Source organism: Danio rerio, chromosome 7 (genome assembly GCF_052040795.2).
Source record: "Danio rerio strain M-AB ecotype USA chromosome 7, GRCz13ab, whole genome shotgun sequence".
Classification (NCBI taxonomy): domain Eukaryota; kingdom Metazoa; phylum Chordata; class Actinopteri; order Cypriniformes; family Danionidae; genus Danio; species Danio rerio.
The window spans coordinates 73355566-73371718 of record NC_141027.1 but is presented as its reverse complement, the minus strand read 5'-3'; the positions used below and the strand labels follow the sequence as shown (position 1 = coordinate 73371718).

The 16153-nt window shown below is 38.1% G+C and overlaps 1 protein-coding gene across 3 annotated transcripts in view; it reads right to left on the bottom strand.

Annotated features, from left to right (window-relative positions):
- The window catches only part of sbf2 (SET binding factor 2), a 288968-nt gene that overhangs the window by 72278 nt on the left and 200537 nt on the right, over nucleotides 1-16153 (bottom strand). For all 3 annotated transcript variants that reach the window (XM_087262128.1, XM_087262129.1, XM_087262130.1), the window contains exons 20-21: nucleotides 4265-4437; nucleotides 3806-3879 (exon numbers count right to left, since the gene is read on the bottom strand). In XM_087262128.1, the coding sequence (XP_087118254.1) occupies nucleotides 3806-3879; nucleotides 4265-4437 (247 nt within the window). The remainder of the gene's footprint in view (nucleotides 1-3805; nucleotides 3880-4264; nucleotides 4438-16153) is intronic.

Below are 16153 nucleotides of genomic sequence, written 5' to 3'. Positions count from 1 at the left end.
GATAGAAATTTATATTTCCACAATAGACATTGAATTTTGGTCACCCGACATCACCTAAATCTAACCAATTAACGTCTCAGGACATTGTGTGCCTGTTGGGATGTTTCAGTAAACATGATGATTTTCACATAAGTTTCAAGCACAAAATTGAAGCCTACAAAATCCAGTTCTTAAAAGTCTTTTGAACAAGACAAGAGTTATTTCAGTGACTTTATTACTATTATTTTTTTTACCAACTAAGCATACCACCTTCTTTCTTGAAAACATAATCTTGTACCCCACAATTATTGTAGCCCAGTTTGTGCTGTTCACAGTGGTATAAGACTTGAGTCCAGAGGTCTCAAACTCACGGCCTGCGAGATGTTTTGCTTTCCAGTATTTATTTTTATTGATTCAGCAATAACTTGTGCATGGTGAATACCTGCATGTACAGTTGAAGTCAGAATTATTAGCCCCCCCCTTTGATTTTTTATTTTCTTTTTTAAATATTTCCCAAATGATGTTTAACAGAGCAAGGAAATTTTCACAGTATGTCTGATAATATTTTTTCTTCTGGAGAAAGTCTTATTTGTTTTATTTCAACTAGAATAAAAGCAGTTATTAATTTTTTAAAGCCATTTTAAGGACAAAATTATTAGCCCCTTTAAGCTATATTTTTCCTGATAGTCTACAGAACAAACCATCATTATACAATAGCTTGCCTAATTATCCTAACCTGCCTAGTTACCCTAATTAACCTAGTTAAGCCTTTAAATGTCACTTTAATCTGTATAGAAGAGTCTTGAAAAATATCTAGTCAAATATTATTTACTGTCATCATGGCAAATATAAAAGAAATCAGTTAAAAGAAATTAGCTATTAAAACTATTATGTTTAGAAATGTGTTGAAATAATATTTTCTTTGTCAAACAGAAACTGGGGAAAAATAAACAGGGGTGCTACTAATTTATGGGGGCTAATAATTCTGACTTCAACTGTATGTGTGTGTGTTTGTGTATGTGGGAGAGAGAAAGAGAGAGAGAGAGAGAGAGAGAGAGAGAGAGAGAGAGAATGTGTATGCAAAGGCAGATTGTGTGTGCGCACACATGACGGTAGTCACTATGCGCAAGTTAAAGCAAAATTTACATTAAACTCTTGGTCCTGAACATTATTTTCATCATTTTATTTTCAGTATTTTGAATGATCCTCTTGATGTTTGAGTAAGCATCAGTTATTAGGTTTAATTCCAGGCGCAATAATTAAGCCTTGTGTGTTTATCACCAGAGACACAACCCATCAAGTTTTACACTGTCCAGACAGCCTGGTTTGGCTCTGCGCTGGTGTCATTATCTAGATCATTAGTTCAATTCAGAAGCGTGACAAGAACTGAAACAGATTCTACTTTTAATAAAATACATAAATAAATAAAACAAGTGGGAACTACAGCAAGTATTTGCAATGTGGAAATCTGCGAACCACTTCACACTAGGGATGCCAGTTGGGATCTCCATCAGTTTCTTCTCTGGAACTGCGCGCTAATAAACAAATCTACCACGGCTTCTCTTGAAAAACAAACTTGGTTTGTTTTCACTGTTCGGACAGTGGGACGTTATCCAGCTCAGAGTTCCTTCTTCAAGCAGAAGCCCTGCACACAAGCAGGGCCAGAGCAAGCTGAACTGCCGCATTAGACAAAGGACGGTCACGCCGCCCTCAACCCTAAAGTGGGGGCAGGGATGCCGCCCTCTCTATTCTGCCGCCCTAGACGCTGATATAACTGAGGGCGCCGGTAGTGAGGGTAGTGTCGGGGACGCCGCCCTCTCTATTCTACCGTACTAGATGCTGATATAACGGAGGGCGCAGGTGGTGAGGGTAGTGTCGCGAACGCCACCCTCTCTATTCTGCCGCCCTAGACGGTGATATAACTGAGGGCGCCGGTAGTGAGGGTAGTGTCGGGGACGCCGCCCTCTCTATTCTACCGTACTAGATGCTGATATAACTGAGGGTGTGGGTGGTGAGGGTAGTGTCGCAAACGCCACCCTCTCTATTCTGCCGCCCTAGACGAGTATAGTATATATATGGTGAGGGTAGTGTCGTGAACGCCGCCCTCTTTATTCTGCCGCCCTAGACGAGTATAGTATATATATGGTGAGGGTAGTGTCGCGAACGCCGCCCTCTCTATTCTGCTGCCCAAGACGCTGATATAACTGAGGGTGTGGGTGGTGAGGGTAGTGTCGCGAATGCCACCCTCTCTATTCTGCCGCCCTAGACGAGTATAGTTTATATATGGTGAGGGTAGTGTCGCAAACGCCGCCCTCTCTATTCTGCTGCCCAAGACGCTGATATAACTGAGGGCGCCGGTAGTGAGGGTAGTGTCGGGGACGCCGCCCTCTCTATTCTACCGTACTAGATGCAGATATAACTGAGGGCGCCGGTAGTGAGGGTAGTGTCGGGGACGCCGCCCTCTCTATTCTACCGTACTAGATGCAGATATAACTGAGGGCGCCGGTAGTGAGGGTAGTGTCGGGGACGCCGCCCTCTCTATTCTACCGTACTAGATGCAGATATAACTGAGGGCGCCAGTAGTGAGGGTAGTGTCGGGGACGCCGCCCTCTCTATTCTACCGTACTAGATGCAGATATAACTGAGGGCGAGGGTGGTGAGGGTAGTGTCTCGAACGCCGCCCTCTCTATTCTGCCGCCCTAGACGGTGATAGAACTGAGGGTGCGGGTGGTGAGGGTAGTGTCAGGGATGCCGCCCTCTCTATTCTACCGCACAAGATGCTGATATAACGGAGGGCGCAGGTGGTGAGGGTAGTGTCGTGAACGCCACCCTCTCTATTCTGTTGCCCTAGACGAGTATAGTATATATATGGTGAGGGTAGTGTCGCGAACGCCGCCCTCTCTATTATGCTGCCCAAGACGCTGATATAACTGAGGGTGTGGGTGGTGTGGGTAGTGTCGGGGACGCCGCCCTCTCTATTCTACCGCACTAGACGCGGATATAACGGAGGGCGCGGGTGGGGAGGGTAGTGTCGCGAACGCCACCCTCTCTATTCTGCTGCCCTAGACGTGGATATAACTGAGGGCGCGGGCGGTGAGGGTAGTGTCGGGGACGCCGCCCTCTCTTCTCTACCGCACTAGACGCGGATATAACGGAGGGTGTGGGTGGTGAGGGTAGTGTCGGGGACAGAGGATATACTGAATAAGTTGGGGGTTCATTCCGCTGTGGCAACCCCAGATTGATGAAGGGACTGAGCCGAAGAGAAAATGAATGAATCATATATTTGTGTAATACATGTATATATATATTTACTATGTATATATACACATACATACGTAAAAAAAAAAAAAAATCCTACATATACAATTTTTATTACAATTATAAAACAAAATACAATTTCTTATACATATTTTAAATGTATACATAAATTGCATCATATACACGTTTTGGGGAGTGGAAATAGGGTCACTTTACAACTTCCCAAGAGTTTTACCATTTTTCAATATATTCTGTCAATCTCTGGGTTTGGTGCAAGAACGTTTAGCTTAGCTTAGCATAGACCATTGAATCAGATTGGAACATAAGCATCTCAATCTAAAATAATTTTCCACAAGTTCCAATAGCTTTCCTATTTAAAGCTCGACTCTACTGTAGTTACATAGTGTACTACTGCTGACAGAAAATGAATAGTGTTCTATACGCCCTTATGTCTAGGAACTATACTCTAATTCTGGTGTAATAATCATGGAACTTTGCTGCCGTGTCATGACCGAGTAAACAGTGAGATGCTGTGGACAGCTTTCACCAATTGGAAATAAGTTTTTACCTTTTGAATGGGCGGCAGTCTTCTGCTTTCTCTGTGAACCACCTCTAGAGTCTCCATCTGCATTGCCACAATACCTGAACAAACAGACAAATACTTTGAGGAAGGTGTAGGCCAGGGATCACCAAACTTGTTCCTGGAGGGCCGATGTTCTGCAGATTTTAGATCCAACCCTAATCAAACACACTTGAACAAGCTAATCAAGGTCTTACACCCTTTGAAACACCCAGGCAGGTGTGTTGAGGCAAGTTGGAGCTAAACCCTGCAGGGCGCCGGATCTCCAGGAATGAGATTGGTGACCCCTGGTATAGGCTGTGTGGGTTTATATGGGTTCAATATGTTTTCGTGTAAACAAACAGACAAACTGCGTAGAAAAAACTGCCAAAATACCCTTGTTTGTGTGGACAAGGCCTTAGAAAAGTAAACATATGCTGCTATGTGAATGCATAAACACTGTTTTACCTGGAATCATACTATGCAGGCTCTTGATATGATCCTGAGTCACTCCGCTTTCTGTGCACACCTTGTCGATGAAGCGAGAGATGAATCTCCCCACAGAGTTAGCAACATCACTGGTCTCAGAGTCCTCAAATCCACTCTCGGTGTCAAAACTCTCAGCCACACTTCCTGCAATACTGTTTATTTCCCAAGAAAGAAAACAAGATTCAGTTGTAGACTTCAAAACAACCAATAAAAGCTAAAGCATTTTCAATACTCCTAAAATAACACACAGCTATTCATGGAGGCTTTGATGTAATTTCGTTGCTTTAGTTTTCCGCCATCATCACAATTCAATGTCTGTTTAGTCTGTCGCACACAATTGGTCTGAAATACCACGGTTAGGAAGCAGACGGATTCTGGATTCAGCGTGCATTGTGCTGAAAAGTGATGTAATTCCTCAACACTGTTTTCAAACAGAAAGCCTAGTTCCTGATATTGCAGGCAGCAAAATAAATCAAGTCTATTGTAAAACCAGACAACACTGGGTTTCAATAATCAAAGCAGTTTGTGCAAGTACAACTCAAATAAGACTTTTGTTTAAAGCAAATCTGAGTTGCAGATTTAGGCCAGGTTGCAATGATGTGCTCGCGTAAATACAGTTGTGTGAAAAAGTTATTACCCCCTATTGAATTTCTTGGATTCTGTATCAGGACATACTTAAAAACAACTATACAGTCCTAGACAGGTCTTAAGATGTTAAAGATAAAACCTCAGATGACATCTCACATTGTGTCATCATTTTTTTATTTATTAACAAATAAATAAATAAATAAATAAATAAATAAATAAATAAATAAAAACACCAAAATAGGAAAGTCATGAGTTACAAACTTAAGACAGATTGAGATACCTGTACAGTACATCGACGTTTAGCAGTAATTATTTAAAGTAATCATTTCTCTCAGCTCATTCTGGAGGAGTTTTTGAGGTTTTTGCACATCATTTCAGTCTGGATGAGCTCTAGATCAGAGGTCACAAAAACTTGTTCCTGGAGGGCCGGTGTCCTTGGCTGTTTCTCAATATGCGTTCTTCAGCGGTCTTGCGTTCTCGTGCAACGTCATCATCATCTGCCTAAGTTCAGTTCCAATACTCAAGATCGCAAGTACGGAGGACGCATGAAACTTCCCGAATGTGATCTTGATATCGAGAACGCACTGATGCAGACTTGAGCACCGAACTCGCTCTGGAAGTCCCAGAAGTCATTGCGACTGGAGGTGGGAAGCGCAGCATTTAATTTAGATTTATTATTAAGGTTCAGAGATATCACTTATTTACCTCAGGAGTTTCCCTAAATGAAACGGTGAAAGTAAACAATACCATGAACATCTTAATAAAGGAATAAACACATTAAGGGTTGTTTGTTTGTGGAAATTCATGTTAAAATTTGTTTTATTTATATTGTGCAGCGTATATTTATAATGTTTTTATGCAAAGTATATATTTTGAAGAGGGGGGAAACAATAAATCGTTGTATGAGTGCTGTAATGTTTAAATAATTTCCATTTAAAACACGTGAAGGTCACATGAACCTTTAGGAAGAACGCAGCATCCCATTTCTTAAAGGACGCGTTCTCTGCCCTCGCGGTCTCCTGAGTTCGTTCTTCCGAGGACACCTGGCAAGACCGTTCTCCACAAGAACGCAAGTCCGTTCTCTGCGTTATTGGAATTGAGAAACAGCCCTTTAGATTTTGGCTTCAACTTTAATTAAACACACCTGAACAAGCTAATCAAGGTCTTACTAGGTATACTTGAAACATCCAGGCTGGTGTGTTGAGGCAAAATCCCGCAGAAACACCAGCCCTCCTGGACCGAGATTGGTGACCCCTGCTCTAGACTATTGTGAGACCTTGACTTTGTTTGTTTTATGCAGAACCCTTGTGCACTGTTCAAATTTTCCACCCCTTTTGTTATGTTCGAGATGAAAACATCCACTGAACTAAACTGCTGTAAAAATGCATCAGATAAATATGTCAATATTTTGCATAAATCTGTTAATCAATCTCTGCTCTGATCAAAACTACTAAATGTTGTGTTTTTTAAATTACAGGGTTTTAACTTTTTAATTGACAAATTCACAAATGATGTCACTGACTTGGTGAAAAACACACACAAAATGACATATTTGCAATGTAAAAAAGTAGTTGTGGACTAGATTTTTATTTTCCTTTTATCACAGTCTTAGATATGTGAATGATTAGTAACAATATTGCCTTTTACAGATTGTTAGATTTTCATTTTTTCGCCCTAATTTACTGTTGGTGGCTGTTTTTGCGCCATTGACTTCCATTATAACAACATGTGATGGTGCATAAATACACAGTCTTTGTTTTTGTTTACTCAATGTAGTTCTGAGAGCTGAGACGCATATTTTGATTTTCTCAGACACAACAAGGTTAGTGCGCAAAGGTCACTCTCACACACACACACACACACACACACACATGCACAAACTTTGCTGTCATACTTCATATAAAATACAGAAACTAAGGTTTGTTTTTTGCACAGATCTAAAGGGTTAATGGTGCCAACTGATTATCAGATTCTCTTTTGAATCTTAACTTCTGATTCAGTTTTATTCAATTACTATTGTTAATAATTCATATGAACAGAATTCAAATTCAGATCGTTTTGCCATATTTTAACCTCCATTTTTATTTAATATGGTTTAACTTTTTAGTGATCATTTAGACTTTCCTTTTGAATCCTAATTTTACAATCTGATATTCTGGTTCAGTTTTATTCAATTACAATTGTTAATAATTCAATGAACACAATTCAAATTCGGATCGTTTTGCCATGTTTTGAGCTCCATAGTCACTGGCCTTAAAAAGCTTCAGAGGAAGAGACGAGAACAGGAGGACGGAAAGATTAACTCTGGAGATATGAATTTGGCTGAACATCACCCCTATTTCGACTATGAAGCCTCCCAAAACTCACACATTTTATTATTATTACTAGCAAACCTTTTTTTGGGGGGTTATGCTCGAGTGCTTTCTTCACAAACGGCCAACTCATTTCATCCTTCAGCTGAAACAGAGGAGCTTTCAGGCTACTGGCGCGATGGATAAGGATGTGGTGTAAAAATGGACTCTTGAGGACCTGCTTTTTTGCTCACTGACTAAATCTGTTAATTTTTTTTTTGTTAAAGATGTTTAGAAACAATCAAACAGATTTATACTGAAATGGACATTTTGTAACCATTGAGAAGCCAAGGTGAAAGGACAACCGTCAGTCCTGTCTTTTTCGTTTTTAAGTGATCTATGCCAGACATACTTGAGCACCAGTGACCTGCAAAAGTCCTCAGACCCGTAGCCAGTTCTCTCACACTACCAATCAAAAATGACACACTGAAAGTTTGCTTCTCTCTGACGGTTTTATGCAGAAGTACCGAAACTGATTTGAAACTCTTTCAAATTGTTATGCAATGTTATAAAACAACGTAAGCCTGAAATATGCGGGTTGTAGACACATATTTAAAGACACTTTTTTTCACCATTGCCACACATTTAGACAGAAAAAAATTGCAATTCATTCAATGCATGTGTTTTTTAGTTTATATTCACAAGATTTGTGCCACATTGCTTGATTCGTTAAATTCATATTTATTTTATTGTGTTTTTGGATCTTCCATGTATTGGTGATCTTTCAATAAAGTGAAAGACAATTTTTCATTTAAAAAAATGTTTCACCAGCTACGCACGTGATGCATTGATGCAGCCTTTGCACAGTCGCATATCCCTCACCAAAGCTGAAGCGAAACGCAAGCTCTGTTATTTGTAGCTGTGACCTGTGTGGGCGTGACCGATAGCCGTGCGAAGTCGAGTGTTTACAAGTGTCCCGTGAAGGAGCTCACGATGAAAACTTTTGTTTTGTGTTTACCTTATGATTAAAGTTGTTGCACGCCCGCCGGTTCTCGCCTCTGAATGAGCGAGTTTTAGCTACTTTTAAATTAACATTGCGTTCAGAAAAAGAAAACACCTGTGAAGACACTCGACATAGAGGAACACAAAAGCCTACTGCCAGCTAGTGTTTTGGAGATGTTTTTTTATTATATTAAGCAACTGTATATATTTACAAGATATGTGCCACATTGCTTGATTCATATTTTACTGTGTTTTTGGATCTTCTATGCATTGGTTATCTTACAATAAAGCGAAAGACAACTTTGGGTTTTATTGAAAATATCGCGTATCAATGATTTATAAAAGCATACGAGTTTGAAATTACATACTTAAAGTTTGCTTCTCTCTGACGGTTTTATGCAGAAGCCGGTATTCACTTCTGAAAGAGCGAGTTTTAGCTACTTGTACATTAAGGTAGCGTTCAGAAAAAGAAAACACCTGTAAAGAAACTCGACACAGAGGAACACAAAAGCCTACTGCCAGCTTATGTTTTGGAAGTGTTGCAGAGCAACACAAACAGCACACAGAAGTATAAATGCACGGCTACACAACACTAAGATTACACAGATCTAGACTTTAGGAAGAAAAAATTGCTGATTATACTTGATTTAAAGATCTTGATTAAAAATCTACTTTTCAAGCTGTTTGGACAGACATGTGTGTAGCTATAGTGTATAGATCGTCATATTGGGGTGATATAAACACACCCAGTCCTTTTTTTTTCAAATTAACAACATAAAAACGGTGGACCAATCGGAGTGGTTTTGAGACTGACTTCCACCAATTTTGATTGACAGCCGTGCATTACCATATCCTCAGTTTGTTGTTTCACGTCCGCCATTTTCAGTGTGTGAGTCAAAGCAATATCACCAAAGGAACACGCTTGCTTTATTTTTAGATGTAGGGCTCATTGGGCTCGACACATGATCAACATTCACCACATGATCGCTCTCTTTGGCGCCATTGTTTGTAACTTAAGGTGGGTTTGCAAACATGTGTACTTTCATAGCGTCTTCCTAAAACTTTAGATGTTTGCATTTCTCGCGGTCTTAACTAGGTGCAGCTGGAAAGTTGCCTCACTTGCGCGTCCCTGCATTGGAAACGAACTTGTCTTAAGCAGGTCGCGCACCAGAAGAGCCGCTCGGGGATGCTCAGCGTTGCGCCATGTATTTTAGAATTCTAAACATAGGTTTCTATTAGGGTACACAAACCGGCGCCTCAAGTCGGCGGCTGTCCGTGGCGCTCAGTCACGACACAGGACACTGTTCATATTTCTGCCACGCCACAGAGCGCCATCTAAATAGTTTCACTTAAATAACATGTGAATGTGCACGTCGGTGTGCCGTGTCGCAGCTCTGAGTGGCGCATCCGGTGCCTCAGTTAAAGTTATTTCAGTGTGCATGTTATTAGATTCTGTCTAACTACAGTTGTTATTTAATGTTGCAAAACAGCGTAAGCATGAAATATGCGGTTTGTAGAAGTGTTTTGAAATGCATTTGCATTTAGGCAGAAAACATTTCTGATTGTCCAAACTTTCTACTTTGTTATCTTGTTTATCACTTGATTCACTGAAGTATGTATGTATGTGTTTTTTTAAGCTCAAGTTTGTTATTTCATATGGAGACGTGTGGCTTGTGCGCGCAAATAGAGAGTGACCTACATGCGTTTTTCAGGTGCACCTACGAAGTTGAAAACATCTCTTTCTTTTCTTTTTTAAATCAAACTTTTTTTATTAAACTGCTAAGCTCTCACAATAATATGCAGCTGCAAGCAGCAGTTTGGCTTCTAATAACATTGTGAATTGATGCCGTAAAATATGGTACAAAACCACAGTTACAATTGCTGAGTTATATTATAATGTTTTTAGTATAAACTGAAAAAATGGTTCATTGCAAATTGTTGCAAACAATTTATATAAGCTAAATTTAAACTAATTAAGTTGAACATTTCTAAATTTAACTTGTTTAAATTCAGCCTATAAAAATTGTTTACAACCACTTATCTTAAAAAAAGTTAATCTAATTAACATTTTCAGTGTATTTATGAATGTTATTATTATTATTATTTGTAATTATTATGATTATTATTTGTAGAATTGTATTGCAGCTGATTTATAAAATCAGGGTTTCACAAAGTCAAATTTAAGACTTTTAAGACCATCATGAATAAAATTTCAGACGTTTAAAGGCGAAAACTTTAAGGATTTTTGTAATGGCCAGTGGAATATTTTTTTACTTGCCCCATCAAAATTGGTTATTTCTTAGTCAAATATTTTAAACAATATAACAAAACAAAAATGTATAACTCTAGTAATACACATATACTTTTTATTAGCATAATTTTTCTTTTGAAAATGACAAACTTTAAAAACTATAATAAGCTAAGTTTGTTCACAAAACACATTTATGCATAACTACATGGAGAACTTTTGATAAAACATTACTGTACGGATGTAAGGATGATAATGAAACCAAATAAGAGTTATTAAATTGAAGACTTTTTGAGGTCTAAATTTAGTGTTAGACTTTGTGGACACCCTGAAAATGCTCCTGTCTTCCAGATGCATTGTCACAGATTTTTTTTTTTACAAAAGATCATCACAGATAATTTAAAACAACATTTTAAAGATGGTTAAACTGCAATCTACATGGTTCAAAAATGTTCAATTGAAGGCCTCAAAATGCAAATAAAAAAGCCTTAATTTGACGGGTAGATCTTGTCTTTGAGCAAGGCTAAGGTTAAGGATCTTGAAGCAGCTGTGTCTATTCGCAAGATTCGTGCCACAACACACGATTCATATGGATTTGTTTTATTATGCCTCGATGTTTTTGAATCTATTGGTTTCTCTCAATTGACATAAAAATATTGTGTTTCAATGAATAACTAAAATCTTATGGGTTTGAAATGACATACTGAACGTTTTTTCCTCTGCAACAGTTTTTTATTAAACAGAACTGCAACTGATTTGAATCATTTTAAAGGATTATGTAATGTTTTAAAACAACACCAGCCTGGACAAATGTGGCTTGCATAAGTATTTTAATATTTTTAAGAACCATATCTGGCTGATTTGAACACTTTTGAGCCACAATATTTTACAACTGCAACACCTTCAGGCAGAAAACATTGGCCAACTTTCTACTTCATTTTAGCTTCCTTGTTTATCACATGTGGTTCATTCAAATTATGTGTTTGTTTATTATTATTATTATTATTATTATTATTATTATTATTATATAATTAATATATAATAATTATTTATTAATTAGCAACAATTATATAATAAGCAACTTCATATATTCAAAGGGATTTGCCACCGCACTTGATTTTTTTGATTGATTGTGTGTGAACGAGTGTGTATGACAGGAACCTAGTGCTGGGAAACACCCATACAAACTCGTACACTACGGCCAATTTAATTCATCCAGTTCACCTATAGCACATGTCTTTGGACTGTGGGAGAATCGGAGCACCCAGAGGAAACCCACGCAGACACAGAGAGAATATGCAAACTCCACACAGAAACGCCATCTGGTCCAGCCGGGACTCGATCCAGCAACCTTCTTGCAGTAAGGCGACAGCATAGATATATACACTAGATATCACATAGGGACCCTGAGCATACGTCAATAGCGCCGCCACATTGGTACAGTGCTCCCAGGACAAATGTCATTCAACCGCACTAGTCAAGACAGTTTTATTACGTGAAGATGCGGGACTTTAGCGCTGTCTACGGGTGTAGTAACGAGCAAACAAAGAAAATAAAGCACAAAGGCAGAACATTTCATAGGTAAGATTAAGTTTTTTTCTGTTTTTGTATGTTCTGAACTTTTGTGGTAATCAGGTAACGTTATTGATGATAATGCAGTCACTTACTGCATTTACCATAAGGCAAATTAGCTCCAACTCGCACTAAACACTCAGCTTATGCTAGTTTTGTTTAATAAAATCAGCAAACAATGCAAAAGAAATATGACAACGAGATGCTGCGCTGCCAGAAACTTGTATTATTGTCAGCTAACGTTAGTGAAAGAGTCGTTCGGGGGATTCATTCACAAACGAATCGCTCCCTCCGTCAGTATGAGAAGTGAAAGCAGGAGAAGAGCTGTGTTTCAGGACATGATTAGATTAGATTTAACAGGGAGGGTGGATAGTACATTTCCATACACACAAACACAAGCTTTTTGTCAGGAATGCCCGTGCGGTCACTGATCCATCAATGTAGAAAAGTGATGTCATTTTCGTAATTAGAAAAAAAAAATTACATACTAACATCCAGGAAAACTCCTGATCATAGATATATGTGTATATGTGTTTATCTCTGGGTTTGGATGGCCACAGTCCTCCCCTGTACCTTGGTCCCGCATTCATTTCAAAGGAGCGCTACCCTGTACCAAGATGGTGGCGCTATTGACGCATTCCGTCCAATAGACAACAATAGGCCAGGCGACATCTAATGTATTTATCTATGAGGCGACAGTGCTAACCACTGAGCCACCGAGCCACCATTACTATTAACATTTTTCATTCATTTATTTTCTTGTCAGCTTAGTCCCTTTATTAATCTCGGGTCGCCACAGCGGAATGAATCGCCAACTTACCCAGCACATGTTTTACGCAGCGGATGCTCTTCTAGCTGCAACCCATCTCTGGGAAACATCCATACACTCTCATTCACACACATACACTACGGACAATTTAGATTTCCCAATTCACCTATAGCACGTCTTTGGACTCTGGGGGAAAACGGAGCACCCAGAAGAAACTGACCCAGCGGGGCTTAAACCAGAGTCCTTCTTGTTGTGAGGCGATTGTGCTACCTACTGCGTCACCGTGCTGCCAACATTTGACATAAAATTGTTATCTTATCTCACAACTTTCCATTCACAATTGCAAATAGTACGTTTTTCAAATTCTGGACAGACGAAGTGTGCATACTGTATAATGTTATTCTGTGCCGAGAAAAAAAAAAAAAAGAGAATGACAAATCGTTTTCTTTATCAGTTTGTGAGATTAATTTGGGATTTGTGAGAATAAGGTCACAATTTTGAAATAATAAATCAAATGTATCTTTTATTGTTTGTTTAAATATTTACAGACCCTTAAAGGTGCAGTAGGAGATTGTCTTCAGAAACATTTTTGGTTGTGCTGGTTGAAAGTCTCTTCACAGTCCAATAGTGCTGATTAAAGTAAATGATCTAAATGTATTTTTCTATTCTGGGTCAGGCATAAAACTAAAAAATGTTCATCCAATTAAATATTGTCAGGCTGACAATTCTCAAATTATGATAAGTAGCCCAAACTGCAGATCCGCGTGGACATGAGTGACAGAGCTAAAAACAAATGCTAAATCAAAACTTTTGAACATCCTGAATCAATATTGGGGTTAGTTTTGCACGCTGGAGAAAGGACGACACCATGGCTAAAGTATTTCTTTTAGAGGGGTAATGTTCTGTTTTAAAAATATTTTAGGCACGTAAAGCTGATGTTTGTGTTGTGTTACGAATGGGTTATATGCATGGAAGTGTTGTTCAGCCACTGAAATCTCAAGCTGAACGATTGATGTGACTATTTTCAGTTTCATAAGGGCCTTTTACAGCATCGATAATGTAGATTTTTATTTAGTTTAACAACAAAACATCAGAAAATAGCGCTATTCCGCCTAGCCTGCAGTACTGAGGTGAAGTTGCTTTTATATTCACATTGGTTCACTTTTGAACAATGACAACCTGTGATGCTCTCCCTATGTTCTTTACCGTTACTCTGAATAATCGGTCTGAAATAGCGTGCAAGTACAGTAAGGCTTACTAAAAGTGTAATTCCTGCACCCACCGACCAACCACTAAGCATACAGCAGACACCTAGGACAAAGCCTGTGAGAAAATGAGACTGATAAGTGATATATATACACACACACACACACACACATACATACATACATACATACATACATACATACATACATATATATATATATGTATATATACATATATATATATATATATATATATATATTTATATATATATATATAAATATAAATATAAATATAAATACATATATGTATATGTATATGTATATATATATATATATACATATATACTGTTTTTCGCTCAGATTTGTAGTATTACAAAGTACTATAAAGTTTCTAACTGGCGAATGACATGATCTAGTTGGTCTCTGTCATCTTTAAAGTGCGTGTTCGCGATTTCAGGAGGCATGGGTCTGGACGACAGGGGAGGGATTGTATTTGAAAGATATGGACCCTTTTCACAAGCCTGTTATGACGTGTTAAACTGTCATCATAATATTAAATCCTTAAAAGTTTTCAATATTTCAATTATTTAAAAAAACGTATGAAGATTTATATGCATTTATGGGTATTTTTAGGTCAAATTACAAAAAACGAATTACCGCTTATGCGAGGTGTTTTTAATGTAGCGTCTATGGGGCTGAGAGTAAATTTCACTTTATTCTCTCCTCTGGCTGCGGTTATCAGTCTCACACAATTTTTTTTCCCTTTTTCTGAAAGTCTTGATAACACCATGGTGTTTTTCTTTTATTATTTCAGCAATTAGGATTGTAAAAAAAAAGTATTTGTTGTACTCTCCCATTCACTGCACTCTAAGTTTACCCAGCTATGACGTCTTCTGCTACTGAGAAACCGGAAATGAGAAAAGGGTCTATTATACTAACCGGTTAGCATTTAGGCAGATCACCTACTGCACCTTTAATCGGTCTATTGTCATGGGTCAAACTTAAATCATGTCTTTCACAGCGTTTCCTTAGAGCAGATTTGGCTTATTCTCTCCTGAGACCTGATATGTGCATTTCCTTCACACATGATCGGCTGCCCTCTATATGAGTTTTCCTTGATCGCACAAAGAGTTTTGTGTGACGAACTTTATTAATCAGTCTCTGGGTGATTTGATATAATGAATTAGACTTCCTGATTTGTCATACAGTAACTGTACTGTATGCATTTGGTGTGCTCCAGCTTCAGATTCACCAACTTGCACAACGGACCATTAAACTGAGGGGATTTTATGTGGAGAAAGTGTGGAAGATATTGTAATCATTTGCAGGTAGAGGTCAGTTGGAAGGCGAATGAGTGCACAGGGAACATTTTGAAAAGCTACGAAAAAAGATTTCAGGATTAAATGCCACATTAAATTTGATGGGACATTAATTTAAGTATAAGTTTGAAATATACAGTTGAAGTCAAAATGATTAGCCCTTGTCAATTTTGTTTTCTTTTGCTATTATTTCCCAAATGATGTTAAACAGATCAAGGAAATTTTCACAGTATTCTCTATAATTTTTTTTTCTGGAAAAAGCCTTATTGTTTTATTTCAGCTAGGATATAAGCAGTTTTTATTTTTTTATTTTTTTTACCATTTTAAGGTTAATATTATTAGCCCCCTAAAGTAATATATTTTTGATTGCCTACAGAACCAGAAACCACTGTTATACTATGATTTGCCTAATTACTAATTCGTCAAACAGATATTGGGGAAAAATAATCATGAATAATAAAATAATAATAATTAAAATGGGGGTTAATAAATTCAGACTTTAACTGTATATATATATATATATATATATATATATATATATATATATATATATATATATTTTTTTTTTTTTTTTTTTCTGGTTGTGAAATTTTGATGGTCACTTGTCATTGTTTGAAAAAAAGACCTCTTTGTCTCTTTGCAGTGGTGGTAGGTTGAGAAGGTGAACCCTATTAAACTCTAGAGGAGAATAAAGTCATGGCCGGATTCTCGCTCCTTAACCTCCAGTTCAAGCAGGGTGGATGCAGACAAGTCCAAACTGCAGTGCATAAACTACTTTCCCTCTAGGAGCAAAAGAAGATAGACTCCCTGTGGGTGCTTGAGGAGGTAAGAGAAAAACATTTCATTTATTCATTTTTCCTCTAGCTTAGTCCCT